General features: G+C 46.8%; 1 protein-coding gene across 1 annotated transcript in view; it reads right to left on the reverse strand.

Moving 5' to 3' along the window:
• Positions 1 to 2,051: 2,051 nt before the first annotated feature.
• The window catches only part of LOC121464268 (TRAF interacting protein), a 29,214-nt gene continuing 4,821 nt past the window's right edge, over positions 2,052 to 26,444 (reverse strand). The window contains exons 2-15 of the mRNA XM_041677100.1: positions 20,224 to 20,281; positions 19,640 to 19,723; positions 17,353 to 17,392; positions 16,683 to 16,810; positions 15,063 to 15,157; positions 14,493 to 14,606; positions 13,581 to 13,668; positions 12,988 to 13,077; positions 12,485 to 12,573; positions 5,897 to 6,049; positions 4,452 to 4,500; positions 3,631 to 3,780; positions 3,486 to 3,536; positions 2,052 to 3,293 (exon numbers count right to left, since the gene is read on the reverse strand). Of these exons, the coding sequence (XP_041533034.1) occupies positions 3,171 to 3,293; positions 3,486 to 3,536; positions 3,631 to 3,780; positions 4,452 to 4,500; positions 5,897 to 6,049; positions 12,485 to 12,573; positions 12,988 to 13,077; positions 13,581 to 13,668; positions 14,493 to 14,606; positions 15,063 to 15,157; positions 16,683 to 16,810; positions 17,353 to 17,392; positions 19,640 to 19,723; positions 20,224 to 20,281 (1,312 nt within the window). The 3' untranslated portion in view covers positions 2,052 to 3,170. The remainder of the gene's footprint in view (positions 3,294 to 3,485; positions 3,537 to 3,630; positions 3,781 to 4,451; positions 4,501 to 5,896; positions 6,050 to 12,484; positions 12,574 to 12,987; positions 13,078 to 13,580; positions 13,669 to 14,492; positions 14,607 to 15,062; positions 15,158 to 16,682; positions 16,811 to 17,352; positions 17,393 to 19,639; positions 19,724 to 20,223; positions 20,282 to 26,444) is intronic.

Genomic DNA, 26,444 nt, shown 5'->3' on the forward strand with positions numbered 1-26,444 from the left:
TTATTTCATGTATATTGGTGTTATGCCTGCATGTGTCTGTGTGAGAGTGTCAGATCTTGGAGTCACAGACAGTTGTGAGCTGCCATGTGGGTGCTCTTATCTGCTGAGCCGTCTCTCCGGGTCCCCTATGGCACTCTCATACATGTGTATAATGTATTTTGATCATATTCATCCCATTAGCCTCTCTAGCCTGTCCCACTCTTGCTGATCCTTTCCTCTCCCACGAGTTCCCCTTCAACGTTCACATCTTGTTTCTGTGACTTGCTGAGTTCCATAGGGTTGCTTACAGGAGAGTGGGCGAGAGGGTACTTAAAGAAGCCACCTCCCACTCCTGGAGGGGCGGAGCCTTATGAGTCCTTGCTCCCTCTGTAACAGAATGCTCATGCTCACAGGCCCAAATATTGTGCAGATTTTTTAAAAAATAATTTATATTTAATGTCCACTGGTGTTTTGCCTGCATTCACATTTGTGTGCAGGCATTTGATTCCCTGGAGCTGGAGTCACAGACAATTGTGAGCTGCCATGTGGGAGCTGGGAATCGAACCCACGTCCTCTGGCAGAGCAGTCTATGCTCTAACTGCTGAGCCATCTCTCCAGTCCCATTGTGCAAATCTTGGACAGGTCCCAGCTATTATGAGCTCAAGAGTACAGCAGTCATAGCATGGCCAGAAGACAGTGTTTTGCAGATCCCATCCTCCAGTTCTGACATTATTGCATCCTGTTTTCTATGAGCCTTCTATGCTTTCTGAGCCTTGAGTGGGGCCGGTATGGATGTCTTTTAGGGCTGAGCACTCAACACTTATTGTCCATACTTTGACGAGTTATGAGGCTCTGCAGTTATCACTGCCCACTTCAAAAAGAAGCTTCTCTGTGGCTGGAGAGATGGCCCAGCCAGTTAAGAGCACTAGCTGTTCTCCCAAAGGTCCTGGATCAATTCCCAGCAACCATATGGTGTCTCACAGCCATTTATAGTGGAATCTGATGCCCTCTTCTGGCATACAGGCATACATGCAGATAGAGCACTCATACATAAAATGAATAAATCTTTTTTGTTGTTGTTGTTTTTTTAAGACAATAGGGTTTCTCTGTGAGCCCTGACTGCCCTGTAACTCACTCTGTAGACCAGGCTAGCCTTGAACTCAGAGATCCACCTGCCTCTGCTTCCTGAGTGCTAGAATTAAAGGCATATAATGTCAAGTGGCCAACACCACCGGTTTTCTAAAACCCTTTTTATCATCTCAGACAGAGACTCTCAGCAGTAAGCAGTAACTCTGGTTCCCACTCCTAGCCACTATTTGTCTCTGTAAGTTTACCTATTCTAGACAATTCCTGTAAGCAGAACCAGAGTAGCTGTCTATCTCACTTTTTTCACTTACATATCTTGAGTTCTTAACCAATAACCTTACTAGATTCCCACCACTGGGTGGCTGGTGTTATTGCCCCCACTGTATAGATAACATCGAGAGAGGACAATTGACCTAAGACCACTCAGCATGTGCTAGCAGCCAGCCTTTATGTTTTCAGCCAGATGGTGCAATTCCCCCTTCATAGCCCTCTTTGGCTCATGTCAGCCACAGATGGGCTCAACATTTATAACTGTCTATAACATCTATAAGCTTAACATCTATAACTGTCTATAAGTTGTAACATCTGTAACATCATCTATAACTGTCTATAACATCTGTAACATCCATAAGTTATTGTCCTGTCTCTGGCATAAAACACTGACAAAAGCAACTTAGGGGAGAAAGTTTTTATTTTAGCTCAGTTTCAGGTTACAATCAATCATTGCAGGGAAGTCAAGCCAGAAGGCGGAGCAGCAGGTTAAGAGCAAAGAGGGTGCTAGTGTGGGAAGTCCTTCTGTCTATGTTGTTTTTATTAGCAGAATAGAGCTAGGCAAGAAAACTAAACTGGATGCTGGGAGGAAGAAGACAGAGTCAAGGAGAGGCCATGTAGCCACCAGAGGAGAAAGACGTGCGCCGCCAGCTGGAACCTTGCCAGTAGGCCACAAGCCTTATGGTAAAATATAATAGAAATGGGTTGATTTCAGATGTAAGAGCTAGCCAGAAATATGCATAAGCTAATAGGCCAAACAGTGATTTAATTAATAGTTTCTGTGTGGTTATTTCGAGTCTGGGCGGCCAGGAACAAATGAGCAGCCTCCCCCAACGGTGTGTTCATTCTGTGCTCAGCTCACGTTCTCTGCTCTCAACAGTCCAGGATCCTCCGCTTAGGTGATGGTACCACCCTAGGCTGACTTCCTCACCTCAGTTAACAGGACCTCACAGAGAGGCCCTTACCAAGTGACTCTAGACTGTGTTGACAATCACAGCTAGGCATCATACAACCAAGGCTGTCTAACATCTCCATCCCCATAGAGCTTCAAATGGCTGGATACCTTCACAGGAAGCGGGCAACGGGCTAGGGAAACACCTAATGTTTAGAATGAGAAAGTTTAGGAAGTCTTACCCAGGTGAGTGGCCAGTAAAGGAAATTCTCCAGGAGAAAGTGTCCTGAAACTAAGACCTAAAAGCTAACTAGCAGCTCGGTCGCTGGTTGTCTGATGTGCTTGCTGAGTTCCCTGAATGGATGTGAACTCACTTGGTTCACCCACTCTAGACTACAGGGACGCCATCCTTGCTAGTCTTCCTGCGCCTGGGAAGAAAACTACCAGGTCTGAGTCTCAGTGGCACTCCCGCTTTAGAAACTCACACTGATTTTCTGAAGTCTTGGTACAGATTATACACCCAGAGCCAGGAAGAAAAGATGCCTTTTTATTTCCCATGGAAACCTTCCCCCATTATTTCCCTAACATCCCCTAATTCACACAGCGAGCTGGAGGCAGACAGAAGTTCAGGCTAGCCTGCTCAGGAATCCTCCAGCACTTTCATCCATACAAAACCAAATATGACCCTGGTCTATAAAAACAGGAGTCCAGCCATATCTGGTTGTAGCCATACACAAAAACCTGCAAAAAGCAGCAGCCTCTGCTGACTGGAACTGTAACTCCCAGAGGTAAAATCCAGTGCAGTGCAGGGCAAAGCGAACACAGGAAATGCAGATTTTGCGCTCTCTCTTGCACTGTCCAGGAAGAAGAGCCATCTCCCCGAATACTCCTGGGTTGGCAAAGGTCTTGGCCCACTAATTGGAGACATGACTCTGGTCACTGCTCACTGCGACAGGAAGGTATCCAGCTTGGGCTGGGAGGAAGAATTCCCAGTCTTTATTCTCACTTTCTGTTTACTCCTGGCCTTGGGCTTAACTGGCATTGGTCGGATGATGGCTGTGTCTGTCTGGAACCAATGTCAAGGAAGAAGCTTGGAGGGGGACTGGAATGCAGGGCAGGAAAAACAGATACACTGAGCAAGGCACAGCTCTGCCATCTTAGGCTGCAGGCACTGGCAGTGGGAACCCTGGGGATACAGGTTAGGGCACAGTGTACGTCCCTTAGCTCTGTTCAGGCCATGGCCATAGAAAAAGGATACAGGTTGGATGAATTTTGTCCGTCCTCCAAGTCCATCGAAGCCTATTCTTACCTAGGGCAGAAGGAAGACATAAGTCATCAGGAAAATGGGTGAGGGAGCTGACTGCCTTGCTCCACACAGGAGACCAGGTACCTGTGACACTCACCACATCTGTGCTGCAAGGGGAAGCTGCTGTGGTCCTGTTGGGCTGTTTCTGACCCAGGACAGCATTCCGGATGAAGAGAGGGAAGGCACCAGCCAGTTCCTCGTCTGGCTCTCCTATACAGCGCTGGCCACCCAGTGAGAGCTGGGGCTCCTATTGGGTAATGCCAGAGTCAGACTTGTTGAGCTAGACAGCAGCAAAGGACATGGGGTAGTCATAGTGACAGAGATCTGGTTATTAGGATATTTGGCCAGGTGGTGGTGGCGGCACACACCTTTAATCCCAGCACTCAGGAGGCAGAGGCAGGTAGATCTCCGAGTTCAAGGCCAGCCTGGCCAACAGAGTGAGTTCCAGGACAGCCAGAGCTATACAGAGAAACCCTATCTCAAAAAAAACCCAAACCCAAAATCAAAAAAAAAAAAAAAAACCAAATAAACAAAATAACAGATCAGGATATCTGATGCCTCAGACAGGAGGCAGAGAATAATGAATTAGAATTACAAGGATGGCTCTGATGAGTATTAGTCCTGAGCGAGGGGAGGGAACCTGAACATAGTTTGGACCCTCAGAAATTGAGTTTCTCTTTTTCTTTGTTTTTCTTTTCTTTTCTTTATTTGTTTTATATTGTTTGAGATGGTCTCACTACAGCCCAGGATGCCTCAGAACTCACTATACAGTCCAGGCAGGCCTCAAACTCAAGGTGATTCCTGAGCTGGATTACAGGCATGAACTACCATTCCCAGTTCAGAAGTAAGGTTTTCATGGCAGTCTGGCAAGGGCTGGATGGGATTGCATGTATGTTTTCAAGGAAGCCCGGGCCTTACCTGCCTGGAGACTTTAGGTATCTTCTTGAGGACATCCTGCACCGGGGAGCTATAAGAGTGAGAGGAAGGCAAGAGACAAGTAAGCAAGAAGAGGAGCCACTGTGTGGCATGGCTGCCATCATGAATGCTTTGGGCAAGGTACCTCAGTGGTTTCTAACCCGAGTGCTGATCTGTGAAGAGCTGAAAAGACCATGCCCCCATCTGTGGTTTCAACCTTTTCCAAGTTCTAGTCTCTACCCAGTGCTAGGAGCCCAGCCAACTTACCATGCACAGGAGGACGTGCATTCACATTCGTACCCTCTTTTTTTTTTTTTTTTTTGGTTTTTCGAGACAAGGTTTCTCTGTGGTTTTGGAGCCTGTCCTGGAACTAGCTCTTGTAGACCAGGCTGGTCTCGAACTCACAGAGATCCGCCTGCCTCTGCCTCCCGAGTGCTGGGATTAAAGGCGTGCGCCACCACCACCCGGCTCCTCTTTTTTTTTAAAGACAGGACTTCTCTGTAGCTTTGAGGCCTGTCCTGGAGCTCACTCTGTAGACCAGGCTGGCTTCAAACTCAGAGATATGCTTGCCTCTGTTTCCCAAGTGCTGGAATTAAAGGCGCACATTCACACCCTCAAAAATAGAAGCTATCAAATGAGCTCAGGCCTCGTCCTGTCTGTTGGGGGTTGGAGGCACCAACTCTAGAAAACCCACAGTAGTCAGCCTCTCAGTGCAACTGGGCAAGGCAGCCTACAGAGCGCTCCCAGAGCCCCTATGGAACCTTCACAGGAAGAGCCTGTGGCAGAAGAGAACACAAGCCAGGTTGTGGCTTTCTATTCTTAGTGCCAGAGCCAGACACCATTTCCATTCCATTTCTGGGATCTTAGCAGCTAGATACTCCCTCCTGGTATTGTTCCAGCAGGGCCATGGGAATCTATGGTTTGACATGGTCCTGTATTAAGCATGAACCTCAGCCGGGTGGTGGTAGCACATGCCTTTAATCCCAGCACTAGAGAAGCAGAGGCAGGAGGATCTCTGTGAGTTTACAGCAAGTCTCGTCTACAGAGCAAATTCCAGGACAGCCAAGGCTACACTGAGAAACCCTGTCTCAAAAACAAACAAACAAAAAGCATGAACACTAGAAAAAATTCTGAGTCCCATGCTCAGGACTCCAGTGGGCAAGCATTCAAAGTATTGGGATACCTGCCCCACCACCAGTCCAGATGTGCCCTGCTGGGACTCGAGAATTCTAAGACCCAAGCCAACATCGTCTTGAGGATGACTAGAATGAATGAAACAAGCAGAAGGACTGGACACAGTGAGCGCTCAGGCCAAGGAGGAAGAGGTAGCTCAAACCAAAGCTGCATTCTACTGAGCAGCCTCACTGACTACTCAGAGCTCTCAGGGCAGGACCTACAGATGGCTTAGCTCTGCCAGGTTCTGGGCACTGCCGGGGACCAACACTCACCCTGCCCTCTCCAGGCAGGGTTTCTTGGAGTGGTGCTGGGAGCTGGAGGTCTGGCTTGGAGGGGTATCTACATCGAAGGTAGCATTGAAGTCAATCTCATCACCGAAGGATGGCCGGTGGAGCTTCGGGTTCAGCATCTCCATAGGGGCTGGGCTGAAGGTAGAGATGATCTTGTTACTTGGAACTGCAATGACAACTCAGAGAGATCACAACTCCTCAAGTATCAAAGACAACTCAACTTGGCCCAGTGAGATGGCTCAGCTGGTAAAGACTATTGTTTCCAAGCCTGAAGCCCTGAGTTCAATCCTCAGAACCCACATGGTGGAAGAAGAAAAATGAATCCCTCCAGTTGTCTTCTGATACCACATGCACACTATGGTACACACACACCTAAACATACCCATGCACACACATGCACATATGCACGCACACATACAAACAACAACAGCAAAACATTAAAAAGAAGAAAAAGAAGAGGAGAGACAGCTCAGCTCCAAGGGTTCCTAAAGCCCACCCCTGACTCAGTGTCACCTCAGAGAGAGGCCTAACCTCTACAGAATAAACCAATTGGCTTCAGCCTTTGCAGTCATGTGACCATTGGTGGGTAAGGGTCAAGCCTGATGACCTGAGTTCGAACCCCAGGAGCCACATGGTGGAAGAACTGACTCCCACAAGTTACCTTCTGACCGCTCCAGGTATGCCATGCAAAACATGCACACACACTTACATATAATAAAAAAATTTAACCAAATGAAAGAAAGGGTTGTTTCCCTTTGATTGACATACTCCTTTCTCAGAATTCAGTGTAAGAAGCCATTTAGAAGCTGGGTGGTGGTGGCACATGCCTTTAATCCCAGCATTCAAGAAGCAGAAGCAGGAGGATCTCTGTGAGTTCAAGGCTAGCATGGTCTACAAAGCAAGTTCCAGGACAGCCAGAGCTGTTACTCAGAGAAACCCTGCCCCCACTAACCACAGATGTGGGGATGTTCCACTTATCACAGCCAACAGTATGCTGGTGGTCTGATACTTCAGGAGTCGACAATCACGAAGACACTAGACGGTGTTCTCAAGAGTAACTTTACTAACATGGAAAAATACCCATATGGTCAACTTAAAAAGCAATATAAAAGCTGAATGTGATACCACGTACCTATGATCCCAGTAAAGAAGATCATGAGTTCAAAGCCTGCCTGAGCTGCATAAGTTTGAGGCTAGCAAGCCTAAGCTATATATTGAGACTGCCTAAGAGAGAAAAAATAAATATAAATAAATGCACGTACAAGCCAGGCATTATGGCACACACCTCTAATCCCAGTCCTTAGGGGCCAGAGGCATGTGGATCTCTGTGGGTTTGAGGCCAGCCGGGTCAACATAGTGAATTCCAGGATAGTCAGGACTACACAGAGTCCCTGTCTCAAAAAATAAAACAAAACAATATATATGTATGTACAATTACATGATTTGGGATACCCCATCCTCCATATACCTCCTACAGAAAAAAGACTTGAAGGAAACACACCATATGTCCAACTCCCTCTGCAATTAAGCTCATAGTTTTCAAATTCTCCACTTTTCTACTTTTGTAATGAGAGCATGGTCCTCACTCTTTTAGAAAACTGCAGCCAAGTAAATTTTTCTAGCCTTGCCAGACAACCCTGGCAGTACCTTCCAGCTTCCAAGGTCTGAGAACTGTGAGGAATGGCAGAGACAGATCAAAGGACATTTTCCCCAGGGACTTCCCTTGGTTGCTACACGTCAGCCCTGTGCATGCCAAGGTGTGCAGACCAGAGGAAAGGGAGCTACCTACAAATCTGGCTGGATAAGCATTCTAGGAAGCCCAAATTTCTTCCTCCGTTCATCAGCACCATTCTGTAATTGCTTACCAACTCCAGCAAGTTTAGGCTAAGGAAGGAAAGGCAAACTGGAGAGACAGGCCCAGCCTGGCACTACCATCCCCCAAGTCTTACCAGTGGTACCCACGGTACATGCTCAACCTTGGCTCGAGTCAAGCTGGTCTTTTCATGTACTATCTACCACACTAAACCCAAGACTCAGGAGGCTCACACTGTCTCTCTCATTCCAACATGAAGCTCATAAGGACATATTTTCTTGTTCTCTCAGACTGTTCCAACCTTTTCTGGTATCTTCTTCCTTTGCAAATAGAAGTCTGGTTCCCTTTCTGACAGGGGTTCACTTTCTTTCATCCCTAACTCTTATCTCTCCAACACATGGAGGGAGAGCCTAGTCTCTGTGGAGAGCCTAAGACTCCATTGCTATAGTGAAGGCCTGGCTTGAGGCACTCTGAGTGATTCTATTACCTCTGAGACAATCACCTATGGCCAACTTACACAGCTTCATGACAGAGGCCTCAGGAAATGAGGCAAGAGATTCAAAGCCCTCCTGTCTAAGCCAGGGCCAAAGCCCTAGGCAGATGTGTTACTGTGTGGCACAGAGGCTGTCAACACCTCTTTCCTGAACTCATACCTCCTATCAGTCCTGCAAATGAAGGTCCCACTAGCCCAGAATTTAGAAGCCCTTAGAGCCCATGAGCGACACCTCCTCTATGGCCTCCTTTCCTCTGATGGGCACCCCGGCGGGCTAAGGACTGTGCTGCAGCCTTGCTAAACTCCTGAGGAAAAGAAAGAGCAAGGTCCGTTGGAGCTGCCCCTGCCTTCCTTCAGGTTCTCCTCAGACCTAACAAGGCCAGGTCTGGCAAGGTTAAAGACAGGGTTACCTCCTGAGACTGCCCTAAAATGACAAGCAGGGCCGGGGACATGGTTCAGTTGGCATAGTGCCAGCCTAGCATGTATGAGGCCCTGGGCTCAATCCCAGTCTACATAAATCAGATGTGGTAGTGCAAGCCTATATCCCTAGCACTTGGGATGTAGAGCCAAGAAGATAAGGAGTTCAAGGTCATACTCAGCTACATAGTGCATTGGAGACCAGCCTGGTCTATATGAGACTCTGTTTCAAAAATATAAAATAAGGGGGCTGGAGAGATGGCTCAGTGGTTAAGAGTGTTGCCTGCTCTTCCAAAGGTCTTGAGTTCAATTCCCAGCAACCACATGGTGGCTTACAACCATCTGTAATAAGGTCTGGTGCCCTCTTCTGGCCTTCAGGCATACATGCAGGCAGAATATTGTATACATAATAAATAATATATATATATATGGGCTGGAGAGATGGCCCAGAGGTTAAGAGCACTGACTGCTCTTCCAGAGGTCCTGAGTTTAATTCCCAGCATCCACATGGCAGTTCACAATCTGAAGCCCTCTTCTGGTGTGCGGACACACATGCAAAGCACCTATATAAATAATAAGTAAATCTTTAAAACATGATGACAGAAGCAAAGGGTAACCCCACCATGACAAATGAAACGGGCATCATCAATAACACCCAGATTCTTCCACAAAATCCTGAGACAGAGAGCATGGCTAGGGGAATGTGAGCCTGACGAAGGAGCCAGACTTCACAAGGTGGAGGCTACAAGGCATTAGGCAAGTCTGAAAACTGAGGCACCGTTCAAGAAATCATTAGCAGATGATGGGATGAAAATAAGAGATATGGACCAGGCCCTCAGAGCTATCTTCCAGAAACATTTTCAACAGTTTCTACTGCTCCTAGGATAAAATCTGCACCTGCAAGGCTGACTTGTGAAGGCTGGCAGTGATTTGGCACACCTGCTACCCATCTCTCTCCTCCAAACCCGTCTTAGCAATGCCTCAGGGACTTTGAACTCTCCACCTTCTCTGCCTGGATTTCTCCTCCTTCAGATTTAAATGGTTGTTTCATGAATGTGTCTGTACATTTCATACAGACTAGGAAAGTTTAAAATTCTTCCCAAGCTGGAGTGATGGCTCAGCAGTTAAGAGCACTGACTGCTTCTTCCTAGAAGTCCTGAGTTCAATTCTCAGCACCCACATAGTGACTCACAACCATCTGCAATGAGATCTGGTACTCTCTTCTGGCCTGCAGGGACACATGCAGGCAGAACACTGTATATGTAATAAATAAATCTTTAAAAAAAAAAAAAGATTCTTCCCAGCAACAAGTCAGTTCTTTTTTTTTTTTTTTTGGTTTTTCAAGACAGGGTTTCTCTGTGGCTTTGGAGCCTGTCCTGGAACTAGCTCTGTAGACCAGGCTGGTCTCGAACTCACAGAGATCCACCTGCCTCTGCCTCCCGAGTGCTGGGATTAAAGGCGTGCGCCACCATCGCCCGGCAACAAGTCAGTTCTTAAGGGAGAGAGACAGAGGCATTTGTAGTTCTAAGAGTTACGCCATTAGAGCATAAACCGGAAAGGCTGCTCCCAAGGAGCCAAGAACTCTTAGATCTTAGGGCCCAAGAAGAGAGAACCTGGAATTCAGGATAAACTAGTTATAGCCAAGTTCTAAGGGCTAATCCTAAATGCAACAGTATTATTACCCAAGTTTTCATACCTAGAAAAATATGGTGAAAAAGGGGAGTTCAATCATCCTTGATACAACTTGATGAGCAGCCCAGCCTGGCTTTGGGCACACGGGTTTGGCTAATCATCTAACCCCCCAGCTAATTATCCTACTAAAACAAGGCTCAAGAGGATGGAGAGGAGCCAGGTAGTTGTGGCGCACGCCTTAATCCCAGCACTCGGGAGGCAGAGACAGGTGAATCTCTGTGAGTTCGAGGACAGCCTGGTCTGCAGAGCAAGTTCCAGGACAGGCTGTGAAGCTACAGAGAGAAACCCTGTCTCAAAAAATAATTTAAATTAAAAAAAAAAAAAAAAGGAGAGAGAGAGAGAGAGAGAGAATGGGGAGCTGGCATGCAGCAGGCACACCCATTATAGGAGTATAGGGCACAGAGAAACCTGGGTAGTAAAGAAAATTAGTAAAAGCAAAGTCCCTAGGAACTAGAGGTGGCCCATGTGCTTGTGTTTTTCTCACAACTGTGTGGGAGGACCCGAGGTTCACGGACTAGAAGCTAGAGGGAGCACCATCAGGAGACTGTGGATAGTCTAACGAATGATTTTGTATCCCCAGTCTTGAGGCAGCTTGGGCTCTAAAGTTTTTTTCTACAGTGGATGGTTTCTGAGACTATCATTCCCCCAAGGGCGCATACTATACCTGTTTAAGCTCCTGACAAGACCCTCATGTTACATGGGACCTCAGAGAAGGAATGGCCAATGGCTGGATGAGGTGGGAGGAAGGTTCAGGAACAGTGCCTACTGGGTTGTCAACCTGATAGTGGACCATAGCAGATCAGACATCTATCATATTCCCACAGCTCTCAGTCAACCCTAAACTGGAACAGGCAGGTAAGTTTGGCTCCAGAGAGATGCTGAGGACAATAATAGCTAATGAGGAGGCTCAAAGGATAAGGGCGCTTGCTGCACAAGTCTGACACTTGAGTTAGATCCCTCAACCCATGGAAAGGTGGAAGGAGAGAACTGACTCCACAGAGTTGTGCTCTGACCTCCACATCCAGTGTGACATGCACGACCACATGTACATACATACTGCAAAGTGGTCCAAGAAGACATTCGGTGTAGGCCTGTGACTTCACATGCACATGCGCACACACACGCAGGCAAGCACACACGTGCTCTCTCTCTCCCCAAGACCCCGGGGCTTCCACATGCACATACACATATACACCTCCCCAACACACACACACACACACTTCAAGTGCTATCTGGTAGAGGAGGCTGGCCAAGACAACAGAACCTTTAGTGAGGAAAGAGCTGGGGCACAGACAGAAGCAGAAAGAAGTGTTCTCTTATGGCTGTGACACTGCAGAACTCTAAGAAACCACTTAAGTCTAAACCAGTTCCATGAATGTCCCAAGATCCAGTATCCAGGCTCTATGATGTGGAGTCAGGGGCACAGTGCCCAGGAACAAAGTGGAGTGCTGGAAGGCACTGAATGTATGCATTTCACAGGCAAGAAGAGGGTATATTGATTTGTCAAAAGATATTGAAAAACTCTGGGTCCTTGACAGTGATTTTTAATCTGCTGGGGTCCTCTAGTGGGAAGAAGACAGCCTTGAGGATGTTCCTAGCCAGCGTGGTTCTGCGAAAACTCAGATTAACTTGTTCCTGGTAGGGACACCAATCCCTCGGTCTTTTGGCTCCCTCTGCTGGCCACCTTAAAGCACACATTCCTGAACCAGAGGAGGTAATTTTATATTCATTCATTCATTCATTCATTTTGGTTTTTTGAGAGAGGGTTTCTCTGTAGCTTTGGAGCCTGTCCTAGAACTCATTCTGTAGACTAGACTGGTCTGGAACTCACAGATTCACCTGCCTCTGCCTCCTGAGTGCTGGGATTAAAGGTTGTATGCCAAGGTCCAGTCAAGAGGGAGTTATTCAGGAATGGGGGCAGGAAGATGCATGTGGTAAGAAACTCCAGGATATACCAAAATTTCCAGGCTCCTGCCCCATCCTGAGACTACTCAAAGGCCTCCTCTAACCTTTCCTTATCAGATCCCAAATTTTCTCAAAGCTGGTGGCTGGCTTTCTGGCTAGAAAGTCCACAAACACCACCTATCTCACCAAAGCCATGCATAAAGGCTCTCTCAGCTCAGGATCCTTGTATCACCCCAGAAGGCTAACAAACCTCTCCAAAACCAGGCGGCTGACAGTCTCACTGGCCACCGGAGGCAGGTTCAAGGTTCCCTGTAGCATCGTTAGCTTCTTTCTTAGGCTCTGGAGGAAATGGAGAAGAATGTGAGAGAAAGGCTGAGGTACCAAGGACAACACCTGTGGGAAGGGTCCTGGGAACAGAGCAAGGGCTGAGTGCCCAACACCAGCCTTCAGAACTCCTCCTTGGGAAAGCCCTTGCTCTGGGGATGAGGAACCTTGGAGGTAGGATCTCAGCAGATCATAAAGGAAGATCCACGGTGCTATTGTATTGGCCCTCTGCTGAGGAGCCACAAGCTGTAGGCCAGATGAGGGCTAGGCACATATCCTGACCCACCTCCTTGACCCAGGAGGATAAAAAGAGCCCAGAACCACCACCCCTGACTGGTATACAGATTCCGGGGCAGAAACAGTCCAACGCTACTCTTGGAGGCACATAAACAACCCCGTCTCCCCCTCTCACAAGGCCAGGAGTCTCACCGCGATCTCCTTGTCAGCATTCTGTAAATCCTTCTGGGTTGACTTCAGTTCTAACTTGGCCTGATCCAGCTCAGTGTAGACAGTCTTCAGCTGCAACAAATGACAACCGGTGGGTCCACATGGCCTGTCCTCTACCTTCTGCCACCCAGTGGATGGTCAGGGTACTCCAAAAGAAACTACGTGGATGAGAGAAACCCCAGACCCTTGCGGACAGGCTCAACCAGGTATATACACTTTGGGCTGCCTGGGAGCAGCTGGCCCAAGAACCCTCACATTTGGGATAGGGTAAAAGGCCTCTGAAGCTGTCACACTTGAGGACCGTGCTCTCCAAGCCAGCTAAAAATGTGCCTAGGGACCAAGAAGAGCAAGAGGTAGCATAAGCGTGTGATGGGGGCATAGCTCCATGAATTGGCCCCCCAAGGACACAAGCCACAGAGGCAGAGACAATGAACAGTAAAAACCAGTAATTAATGTCTATAGGCCACCTCCACTAGCCCACTGGAGTCGGGCTGGATGGCCTAGCTCAGGAGACCCAGGTGAACACGACAAACGAAGAGCCGCGTCTCCTTTCCCTGTTGTCCCCAGTCAGTTACCTTGCTCCTAGAGGAGGCCAGGTCCTTCTTCAACTTGTCAGCCAGCTCTCCTGAGGCCCTCCGTGCTTCTTTCAGATTCTCATACTCTCTGCAAAGTGGCCATGAGGAAAGATGTCAGGACAGTACACCCTGACACCACAGCACCACCTAACAAAGGCCTCGCTCAGAGCCTTAGTCCTTCTCAGTCTCCTCTGTCCTGGTGGCCCCTGGCAGGTCTGCATAGATTTTACTGAGGTCAGGAAACAAAAACTATCCTCTCTTGTCCTGCAGGAACTGTGATTAGAGAGAACATGCAAGGAGCTCCGGCCTCACTAGGGGGCTCCCTACACCCCAAATGGAGGCATTTGAATTCTCTGTGCCTGTCAGTCAAATGGCTCCTTTCTCCCAACTTCACATTACCATAATGGAGAATACAGGCAGTTTCTTATCAAAGCCACACGGGGTCAGAACAGTGCTGATGGGAAACAGACTTCAGATACCAAGAGGGGCTCACAGCTGGGAGCTGCATGAGTTTCTTAGAGACCACACTGTGAGCGGGGCAATGGTGGCGCAGGCCTTTAATCCCAGCACTCAGGAGGCAGAGGCAGGTGATCTCTATGAGTTCGAGGCCAGCCTGGTCTACAAGAGCTAGTTCCAGGACAGGCTCCAAAGCTACAGAGAAACTCTGTCTCAAACAAAACAAAACAGAAACACTTAGAATCCACACTCTGTTCTCCTAGCAATTCTAAGGCAAGTCTCTATCTCCATGCAAAAAAGTGGAAATCAGAGAGACCTCCAAAGCAGCCTAAGAGCTGGAGTTCACCCTACGACAATATGGTTCTAGAAATTGTTCCTTCACACCATCTGCTTTACAGAAGATGGCAGCAGAGATACAAATCTGGGGAATCATAGCTAGTTCCTGGCCTTACATACTTCTTGAGGGATACGCAGTACACAGCCAGCTGCTCCACCGCTGACTGTCCCACACCCATGTCTCGGATCATCTCCTCCACCTCAGACCGCTGGCTCTGGAGTAGGAGCTCAATCCTGAAAAATATTCCCGGCCCACGGCATTTGAAATCTGGAGGCTGATGGTTAGTCTGCCTCCCTTTGCTGCCGTTGCTATGGCAACAGCCTGGGCTGCTAGGATGCTTTAGCAGGTGGGTGTGCCCAAGGAAAAGTTCCACAGCAGAGCTGAGCTCAGCTCCAGGGATGTTGCTGAGGAAAAGAGGTGCTAACAGAGGACTTCAAGGGCAGGGCCTTCATGTGGAGAGGTCCCTGGGGGGAGCATGGCAGGCACAGACAACTGGTGGCCGCAGCACAAGAGTACCCATAAGAAGTTAAGGGGCCATAGAGGATAAGAGAGGGAACCTGTGTCCACAGGCTCCTGGACATAAGTCAAAGGTGACCAAACCCCATTTCCAGCTGCAGTTCTGAGAACACACCCTTTTCCCAGGGGTCCCCAGTGTGAAAGCACAGTACAGAAACCAGCTATGAACTCACTGCTCCATGGTTTTCATCTTGCTCTTGAGTCGGCGGGCCTCCTCCCGAGCTTGCTTGGTCTCATCCTGTTGCTGCTCAAGGAATTTCATCTGTTTCTGGAGAGCAAGCACACCCATGCATCTCCTTGGAACCACAGTCACTGAGAGCTATGCAGACCACCTTTTGTTTGTTTGGTTTTGGCTTTTGACAGGGTTTCACACACCCCAGGTTGCCTATGAACTCACTATGTAGCCAAGGATGACCATGAACCCTGATCTTTTGCCTCTACTCCCCAAGTACTGAGATTATAGCAGAGTGCATCTCCAGACCTGGACCTGGCTATCTTTTGAAGATGTTGATAAACGTAACTCCAAATCGTAAGATATAAAACCCGTAAGTAAGGGCTCCTCATGCTGACCTATTCTGTGTTCTCTGTGTGTGTGTCTGAGAAGTGCTGGGAACCCCCTCATGCCAACCTGTGTTTGTGTGCGTGCATGTGTGTGTGCGTGCGTGTGCGTGCCTGTGAAGTGCTGGGAACCCAACCCAGGCTTTGCACTATAGCTCTCACTTGGCCTACGCTTTTGTTGCTAAGAGACTTCAGGGCACTGTATCTTCACCTCTGGAGATGTGCCTTGCTATAGGCACAGTTCAGTGGCTCAGGCCTACTGTGGGCTACCAAGATTCTATGGTCTGGGTCTCATGGTACATACTTGCTATAATATAGCTGAAGAAGCCAAGAGCACAAACTCGTCTCTCATCTAGACACAAGGACAAGAAGCACCAAGGATAGGATAGGAGAGCCAGGTCAGGGACTGTCCTCAGCGGAGACACTCCATCTCTGGCCTGGGAATGTTCTGCAACCTGGTGCTAGCTTGTTCCCTCCCAATGGGCAGGACATGTGATGCAGAAACAGAAAATGAATATCCTCGGGCCTTGCCTGCTCATGAGGATGGCTCCTATCCCTTTCAAATGACACTCAGCAAGGGCTGCTCCTGCCTACAAGACTAGAATATCAATCGTGAGTTCAGATCAATCGCCTCACGGCCCTTGGAGAACAGGAGGCTCATAAACCCAGGCTGATACAAAATTCATCTGGGCCTAGGCCTGCTTGCTCTGCGGCTTTGATCTGCTCGGTCAGCTCGGCACAGCGGACTTCAAAGGCCTTTGCTCCTCCCTAGGATGCTGTTTGATCCAGCTCCAGAGAGCAGCCCCGCCAAGGACTAGAGTCCTAATGGAAGATTCTTCAGACTGGCCTCATCAGTGGAGTAGGAGCCACTTTTAGAAACATGGCCCAGCCTACTCAGGTCTCCGTTGAGCAGGCCCTCTGTGAAGTGCTGGCAAGGCCTTGTTACCTGGTACAAAATCCACAAATACAGCCATCATAGCCCCTTTTCTTATGAACTTGATAGGTACGGTACGGAAGGGGCTTGGGAAGAAGAGATTTGCCTTCACCTTACCACTGTCTAAACAAAGGTATATGTTGAGGCAGAACTATTAGATCTGACTAGAGCTGTGACCCCAGGCTAGGGATGGTGGTACACACCTTTACTCTCGGCATTGGGGAGGCAGGAACAGGCAGGTCACTGTGTATTCCAAGCACAGGACTGTGGCTATACCTCCCCACTGACCCTGAGGACTTACTTTAAGAGTGGAACACAGCATCTCTGTCTTGTCTAAGGCATTCTGCAGGGACTCCACAGTGGCATTGCGTTCTTCCAATGTGTCCCGTAGAGTGTTGATAATGGCCTGGCTGTCCCGTTTCTCCCTCTCTGGAGCAAGAGCAGAGAAAAGCAAGGCAAAGGCCCATCCATGCATGACAACCTTGACCCTTGAATTTAAGCAACTTATCCCTGAGCCAGGTAAGAATAAGGTGAGGCTTGAAAGTTAGGTGGCCTGCTTTTCTCTCCACTATGCACCAAGAAAACTAAGCTAGGGCTTTCGCCTAAGAGAGAAGCTCTCCTTTTTCCTGCGGGAACTATTTGGGTAGATCTCACTGTTCCCCACTCCTGGAGCTCTAATTAATTCATCATTTCAGAACTCAAGCAAATCCCTGTTAAACTCAGCATCTGAGCCCTGAAGATACAAACTCATCATGTAGGACCCTGCCAAATCCGGTCCTGGGCAAGAAGTTTGAAACAGTGAAAAGAGGCTGCCTTGGCCCAGGTGGACAGCTTCAGATGCCTTCTACTCTTTGGCTGGTTATAAGGGCTGGCAAGACAAAGGAGGAAGAACATCTGGCTTTCCCCTTAGGTCCTCTCTCCAACAATCGAGTCAGGGGCTTCCCAGGGCCTCTTGTCGCTTGTTAATTTACCTTTGTGGGAAAGCTGGGCTCTAATACTGTCCAGTTCATTCTGTAAGACAATACACACAATAAATGACAGGAACACATTTCAGCTAGCCTCCATATGGGCCCCCATAAGGCTGTGCAGAGCCCCAGGATCAATGAAGACTGTTGGTCCAGGAAAGGACCCAACACACTTCAAGGCCAAGTCAACAGACAGATGCACATTGTTTTATGTTTATGATTTCTTTGTTTGTTTTGAGACAGAGTCTCACTAGGTAGCTCAGGCTGTCCTAGAACTCACTCTGTACACCAAGCTGGCCTTGAACTCACAGAAATCCACATGCCTCTGCCTCCCAAGTGCTGAGATTTAAGGCACATGGGACATTTTTTAAAAAGATTTATTTACTTTTGGGCTGAAGAGGTGGCTTAGAGGTTAAGAGCACTGGCTGCTCTTCTAGAGACCTGAATTCAATTCCTTGCAATCACATGGTGGCTCACAACCATATATTAATGAGATCTGATGCCCTCTTCTAGCATATGGACAGACACAGCACTCATATACATATACATAACCTTTTTAAAACAGATTACTTTTATTTTATGTGTATTAATGTTTGTCTGCATTTATGTCAGGGCATCATGTATTCACATCGCCTGCTGGGGTCAGAAGACGGTGTCAGATTCCCATGTGGGTGCTGGGAACCAAGCCCTGTCATTTGTAAGAACAGCCAGTGCCTGTAAACCCTGAGCCATCTCTCCAGCTCCTTTCTGAGCCTTTTAGAAAGGTAGGTGAGGTGCACATAGTGAATCTCGCAGGAAGTGAAGCTTGGCTGCTGGCTGGCTGGTCAAGAGCAGAGGCTTCCAGGGCTCCTGGCCCAGCAGTAGCCTCCCTCAGCCTCCAGAACACTCGCTGCACTCACAAGGGACACAGAACAGAGACGGCCACCCCACTCTGAGCCATCACCAGTTCTCTCCATTGTGGGCTTTGCCTGCTTTGTGTACCTCCCTCTAAGCTCCAGGCTGACTCTGAGAAGCTGGGGTAGAATTACATCCAGCTCCAATTTGGGAGTCTGGAGAACTCAATGCCTCTGGGAGCAAGAGATGCCTATAGCCACAGTCAGGAGAACAAGGATTTTTACAGCACACTTCCAGGCATACTTTCCTCCAGACCACCCTTGAAAGGTTATCAGAAGACCCAGGATTTCACATGACCAGTGGTAAGCCCCCGACTACCAGCTCAGGGCTCTGGGAGTAGGAGCTCCTGCATTGGGCGGCATAGACCACACAACTGGGAACGGAAATGGTAGATCTGCCTGTGAACAAACACCGGCTGCTGCACAGCTCCCCATCTCTCCAAGGTCCTTCCATACCTCAACAGGATGCCTTCGAAGTCCTGGCTCCAAACTATTCAAGATGCTGCCTCCCTATCTCACAAACTTGGCTTTGAAAGCTGAAAAGACTTGAGCTGCCTTTGTTGTCTTCATCACAGGGAGAACACCTCTTAAAACTGGGAGCAGTTACCATGACGATGAACAGGCTGGCTCCAAACACAAAAGCTCTGACCATTTTGAGGCAAGGAGGTTCCAAGGACATCACATTGCCCAGGGGGCTAAGGTCAAATGAATTGTAATCTGACAGATTCCCAGCAAATTAACCCTTACCATTCAGCAAGCACTTTGAAACCCCAACCCAATTTTCCTCACGACATCCTGACAATCTAGCTCCCTCACACAAAACAAGGAGATCTTAGATTTGGAGGGGAAACAGGAGAAGATAGAAGGCAACCTGGTTACTCTCCCCATAGTCAGGCTAGAAATCTTGATTTCAGGGGCTTTGCCCTCTATGGCTGGGCTTGGAAAGGCCCAGGCATCTGCCTTTACACCATGTTCTCCAGGCACCTTTGAGGCACAGGCAGGTTAAGGAATGGTGGATTTACACATCTTCCCTGACTAGTGAGAATGGAAGAATTTCTTAAGGTGTCACTAACTGTTCAGCACAAAAGCGTGCTGGGCAGGAAGACTCGAAGTCCTCCAAGTCCTTCATAAGGCGAGGGCCTTCAGAGAGGCGTGTGATCCTTCAGTCCAAATTGCCCTGAATGTCCAAGGGGAGTTCTCAGTCATGGGCCCCTCTCCTCTTACAGTATACGCCTCTGATGACTGTCTCAAAGCCACCTGCCCTCACCCTGACAGCTCTGCCAAGTCTTTGTTCCACAGGCCTAGCTCCATCTAACACTCTAGGCACCTTCTCAAGTAGAAGTGAAAAGTGAACTCTTAGAAGGTTTGGAATCCAGTAGAATGAGATAAATCCTGGGTACCTTTAAGAATTCTGCATCCAAGAGACTCTCCTCTTCCTGGGCAAGGTCAAAGAAAAGTTTATTGATAATAGCCTTTTTGCCAACCTGGATGGGAGAACAAGACAGAGAACAACGGTGGAGTGAGGTCAAAGGTGAGGAGGAAAGATTACACGTGGCTTTGGCTGCCAGCCACATGTGCCAGGTCTGCTCTCAGGCCTAACTTTTTAGCACATATCCTTTTGAGTGAGAAGACCTTTTCATCTCTACATGTACCCAGAGTCAGGACTGCTGGTCTGCTGGTGGCTGAAAACATGTCGCTGCAGACAACACTTATGAGTGCTTAAAAGATTCTTCAACTTTATGCACAGGAACATTTGTTAAACACTGAAGGAGGCCAAATGCACACAAGAGAAGAACAACTGAGAAGGTTACACCATGGGTGTAAGCAAGCCTCCAGAGTGACTCACGGGCGTCTGTGAGGACCAACTGGCCTCAAAACAAGGGGGGCAAAAAGGTCAGAATATTTCTATTTCAGAGATGTCTTCCCCATCCCTGTTTCCTGGAAAGAAGGTCTTTAGCTGAGACCCACACTCCATCATCCTTACCTGGATTCTACACTGTGGGCAGGTCCGACTTGGTGCTGTCTTAAACCACTGGATTAGGCTACAATGAAAACAATAAAAGACAAGTAATCCTCACATGGCTGGGGATACAGGTCACATGGCCACTGCTGTTAGCGCCCCTTTGCCCCAACACCTGCCTGACTGCAATGGAAGGACTTTCTGTAAGGGCTGCACAGTGCTCGGCTGGCTGTGGTTTGGGGTTTGGAGGCTTGGCCAAAGACTATTCTTTGCAATCTGGGCTGCAGAGTGTATGTGACAGACAAAACTCAGAGTCTCTCAGGAGGCGGAACTTCTGTTAGAAACTTCTGTTACTTTAAGTTAGAACTCTAAGGGCTACACAGCCCAGATTGACATAATTTACCAGTATGGCAAAGCAAAATTCAGGTCTTTTTTTTTTTTTTTTTTTGGTTTTTTTCGAGACAGGGTTTCTCTGTAGTTTTGGTGCTTGTCTGGGAACTAGCTCTTGTAGACCAGGCTGGTCTCGAACTCACAGAGATCCGCCTGCCTCTGCCTCCCGAGTGCTGGGATTAAAGGCGTGTGCCACCACCTCCCGGCCAAAACTCAGGTCTTAAAAATTAACTGAAACAGTCTCCTGCAGGTGTGGTGGTACCTACCTGTAATCCTAGCACTAGGCAGGAGAATTATACAGAAAGAAAGAGAAGAAAGAGAGAGAGAGACTGGGGCAGACTTCTTCACCCCAGGAATGAGAGACAAACAAACTCCTCTTTGAAAAGTGGTACCATTTCCTACGGCCAATTCTTTCCTATAAATACATTTTTAAAACTACAAATATATTCAAAGGCCACGTACAACACAAAATTAAGGCTAACAAGAAAAAGTGGAATAGTTAACTAAGAAGCATATTATCAATGAGTCATTAAAATATAATGAAGAGAAGTTAGACACATGCACAAAAGCATATTCTGCATGATCTCATCTGTATAAAAGGAAAAACAGGCAAAGTGGTACCGTTAGGAGTGTGTGGGTGCTGACAGATAATCAGAAGAGCACGTGACATTTCTAATGCAGATAATATCCTCTTTGTTCTGCAGAGCTGGAGAGCTAACCTAGATCCTTATTCACGCAGGCCTGAGCTGCCCTCCCACTTGTACACCGCGCTTCTAGACCTGAATTCCGGCTGCACAGATGTGCTGGAGTTGTGACGACCCTACAAGCTAAGTACTTTTAGCATGTGTACTTTTCTCTGGTTACTTCTGCAGTACTTCAATAAAATAAAGCAACCTTGACATGTTCATGCCTGTAATCCCATTTTGGGGGACTGAGACTACAGGATTCCCATGAATTTAAGGCCAGTCTGGGGCACATGGTGAGTACCACGCTATCTCAATAATAAGTAGTCAGGTGCAGGGATGAACACCTTCAATCCTGGTACCTGGGAGGGAGAGAGGCAGACAGACTTCTGAGTTTGAAGCCAGCCTGGTCTAACAAATTGAACTCTGAGGCAATTAAGGCTACTTAATGAGATGCTACCTTAAACAAAAACAAAAAAAAGAAGCCAGGTAAGGTGGCACACACCGGTATCTTAGATACTTGAAAGGCAATGAAAGGCCTCCCAATGGTGAGATGTTGTCTCAAACCAAAAGCAAACAAACAAGCCAGCCAGTATTTGGGAAGCAAAGGCAGGAAGATCAGAAGTTCAAGGTCATTCTCACCTATATAGTAAGCTTAAGGCCCACTTCTGCTACAAGAGACCCACCAACAAAACCAACCAACCAAGTTAAAAAGCTAAGGGCAGAGATACAGTTCAGTGATAGGGCATTCGTCTACCATGTAGGAAACCCTGGGTTTGAGGATGGCAAACAAGACAAGAGAACTCAAAAAATGAAAAAAATATAGATATGATAAAAGACATAGAAGGTACTCTGAGAAAATCTGGCACACGTATGTATGAAAGCGCCAGAAAGACAATGGTAGGCGGAATAATGCCACCTACCTCCAAAAAAGACTATCCTTACCCCTACTGTGAACATGTAATCTTAGACAGCAACAAGAATTTTGCAGGGGCTGGAGAGATGGCTCAGTGGGTTAAGAGCACTGACTGCTCTTCCAGAGGACCCGGGTTCAATTCCCAGCACCCACATGGCAGCTCACAACTGTCTGTAATTCCAGTTCCAGAGGACCTGACACCCATGGCAAAACACTAATGCACATAAAATTAAAAAAAAAAAGATTAAAAAAAAAAGACTTAAAAAAAATTCTGCATAAGTCACTAAACTAAGAATCTTGAGATAAAGATTTCTGGTTTTTTTTTTTTTTGTTTGTTTTGTTTTTTGTCCCAATGTTAAGGATTGAACCCAATCGCTCCCACATTCCGGCTTGAGGTCTGCTGTGCCGCACCTCCTAGTCCTCAGATAGGAGCATCAAAAGCCTGGCAGAAAGAATTCTGAAGCAAGCTCTAATTAGTATGAATGAACCTCTAAGACACTAAGCTGAAATAAACCTATCACAAAAGACAAACTGTACTTGGAGAAATCAAGCTCATTGAGACAGAAAGGAGAATGGTAGTCACCAGGCCTCAGGGCAGAGACCACTGAAGCAGCACCGCGTGTCAATCTGGGAAGACAAAACCATTTTAAAACCGTGGTGACAGCTGTACAAAATGTGAATGCTTAACATCACTGGGTTACGTGACCTTCAAGTTGTTCAGCTGTAGCCCAGGCTGGTCTTCCTATCTCAGCCTCCTGAGTGCTGGGATGAGAGCTAGTCACTACTCCAGTTTGAGGTTTCTTTTGTTGGTTTTGTGTATGTCTGTTTTAACTGTGCCTGTGTGTGACCTGAAACGGAACCTCTGGCCTCGTGCAAGCTAGGCAAGCACTTTACCACTGAACCAGCCCTAAAATCATTAAGATGGTAATTTTTATGATGGACATATTTTGCCACAACTGAAAAACAAAAACTAAAAATAAACTAAAAATCAATGTGATGTATGCAGTACTTAGAAGACATCTATCATTAAAAGGGAAGGATTACGAGTATAGCTATCTGGGATAGTACTTGTGCAAGGCCCTGGGTTTGAATCACACACACACTTTAGACAAGTTTTCACTATGTAGCACAGGTCAGCTACATTGTGTGTGTGTTTGTGTGCGTGTGTGTATGTGTGTGCGTGTGAGAGAGAGAGAGAAAGAGAGAGAGAGAGAGAGAGAGAGAGAAAGAGAGAGAGAGATTTAGCTCAGAGGTAGAGCATGGGGTTAGTATATAGCAGGCTATATGTTCAATGTCTAGCACTAAAAATAATAAAATGATGTTTGAAATTAGCTTGTGCAACAGAGACATGTGAGAGAGAAATAGAGAGATGGAGAGAGAGACAGAGACAAAGACAGAAAGAAGAGAAGCAGACAGTTGTGGAAGATAGTATGCCAGGTCCCAAAAACCCTAAATATAGAATTTCCATCTGCCCAGTCTCTCGGCTCCAGGTATATGTTCTAAGGAACTGAAACAGAGACCCAGACAGGTCCTTGTAGTGGAGTTCACTCACGGGAGCACTACTCACAGCAGGCACAACCTGGAAGTGCCTGCCTATCAGCAAATGAATGTAAACAAATAACAGCATTTTCATACACACAATTAATATTAACCACAACAAAAATTCTGGTGCATGCTATAAGATGGATGAATGTTAGAATTATTATGCTAAGTGAAGTACATCAGACTCAAACAGGCAAAGAATTAAGACTCCTCCTATATGGGATCTCTAGAGTAGGCACCTCAGGGGCAGAAGGTGCAGAAGAGGGGTTCAGGGCCTATGAGAGGACATGGAGAGTTATCATGTGATAGATACTGAAGGTTATACAACATTGTAAATGTACTTAATGTCACCAATCAGCACCTGAAAATGGTTACAACAGTGTCAGGTATGGTGGTACACAACTTTAATTTCTGCACTCAGGTGGATCTTTGTGTTCAAGGTCAGCCTGGTCTACATAGTGAGATATTGCCTCAAAAAAAAAAAAAGTTTAGCCGGGCGGTGGTGGCGCACGCCTTTAATCCCAGCACTTGGGAGGCAGAGGCAGGCGGATCTTTGTGAGTTCGAGACCAGCCTGGTCTACAAGAGCTAGTTCCAGGACAGGCTCCAAAACCACAGAGAAACCTTGTCTCGAAAAACTTAAAAAAAAAAAAAAAAGTTTAAAAAATTTTAAGTTAAAATAGTTAATTTTATAAAATATACGATATAATAATAATAATAGAACCAAGCATCGGAGTATATGCCTATAACTTAGCTCCCGAGAGTCTAAGAAAGGAAGAGTTTAAACTTGAAGCCAGACTTGCTACATAATATAATAGTAGTATTTAAAAAACCAATGACTTGGAGCTGGAGTGTGAAGCACTGGCTGCTCTTCCAGAGGACCTAGGCTTGATTCCCAGCACCCACATGGAGGTTCACAACCGTCTGTAACTCCAGTTCCAGGATATCTGATACCTTCTTCTGAATCTACAGATACTGTTATGTTCATGGTGCACAGACATACCTGCAGGGAAAACACCCACATACTTAAAATAAAATAGAATAACAACAACAACAACAACAAAAAGCTAAGGATGTATCTCAATGGTAGAACACCTATTAGTTCTCAAGTGACTCCCAGCAATAATACACCACACACACACACACACACACACACACACTACCAGTGGCCTTTTGGAAAGCCTGCTCTGGAGGCAAAAAAAAAAAAAAAAAAAATTCAGGAACACAACGAGGGCTAGACTCTTCTATCTGAGAGGTAAATAAGGAAACACACACTTTCTAATGGTAACTTTTGCTTTTACTTCATCTTAAAAACGCCTTTCTAAAAATCTCTGTCTCCACACAGCTACACAACACTTCTTTCTCCATCACAGGTCTCTCCTACTTCTCCCTACATTTATCCTGCTTCTTCTCACAGCCAAAAGCTCTGGACAAATATGAACTGCATTCTCAGGGTCACACAGCAAGCACTTCTTGAATAAACAATAAGAAACAGAGCCAAGCCGGGCAGTGGTGGCACACGCCTTTAATCCCAGCACTCAGGAGGCAGAGGCAGGCGGATCTCTGTGAGTTCGAGGCCAGCCTGGTCTACAAGAGCTAGTTCCAGGACAGGAACCAAAAAGCTACAGAGAAACCCTGTCTCGAAAATCCAAAAGAAAAAAAAAAAAAGAAACAGAGCCATACTGGTCATACAGTTTCTCTCGGGCTAGGGATGTCACACTGACTGGCCAGTGAGTAACACACGTAGCTCTAAGTGGTCAGAGTTCCCAGACAGAAAGTGACATTGAAACTCAGGACTTACACAGTAAATAGTTGACTGAACCTTGAGATTGGGAATGCGTGCACAAAGTCCACTGCTGAGCCACTTATGTCTATTAAAGTTGCTTCATGCTCTGACCTCGAATCAGCAATAAACACCTGGGAAATATATTTGTCTCTAAGGGCAACTAGATATTCATCTCCAGGGGCAACCAGTTTGCTTTGAATTTATTCTGAAGTCTAAAATTAGCTGTCTTTGTGACTGAGAATACTATTACTTTCTTATGTCAGTCTAAGTAATGAAAAATATCCTTATGAATCATTTCTATTCATCAAAATGATACAGTTAAGCAGAAATCATCTTCCTGACCATCCACAGTTATATGTGTGCCCAGTAGATGTAATATTTTCACAAAACAAGCACACAAGCAGTGGGAAAATACCCAGAGCTGTTATTATTGGCATGTGAGAAAAATTAGAGAACCTCCAGCCTTACCAAGTGGGGCTCCCATCAGAGAGTCACTCATCTGGTAGATCAGACTGTTGAATACCAGTTGTCACCTGCTGTATACTCCCATGGCCTCCAGCAATACACACACAGAAAGACGCTAGGTAGGTGGGGGAATGAAGATGTAGCTCAGTGTTAGAGTACCTACTTAGCATGAGCAAGGCCCTTAGTTCAAATTATAGCTACAGAAAGCAATTAAGTTAGAAGGTGGCAGAGGCAGGAGACAGGAGCATTAAAATAAATAACATAAGGTCCATAATTAAAAGCTAAGATAAATACCCATGAGTCCAAACAACTGAATAAACTTTTCCTTCCTGGCTGATTGTGAACTGGACCTCGTAACTTGCTCTAGAATACTGGAAGAAAAACAGTAACTTTGCAGTGGAAAACTTGGACAATACTAACTTAACCAAAGACTCTAAGTTAAGGTCCCCAAAGATGAGGCATATT

Source organism: Microtus oregoni, unplaced genomic scaffold (assembly GCF_018167655.1).
Source record: "Microtus oregoni isolate MIOR12 unplaced genomic scaffold, Mior012 000028F_ref0000031, whole genome shotgun sequence".
NCBI classification, from domain to species: Eukaryota; Metazoa; Chordata; class Mammalia; order Rodentia; family Cricetidae; genus Microtus; species Microtus oregoni.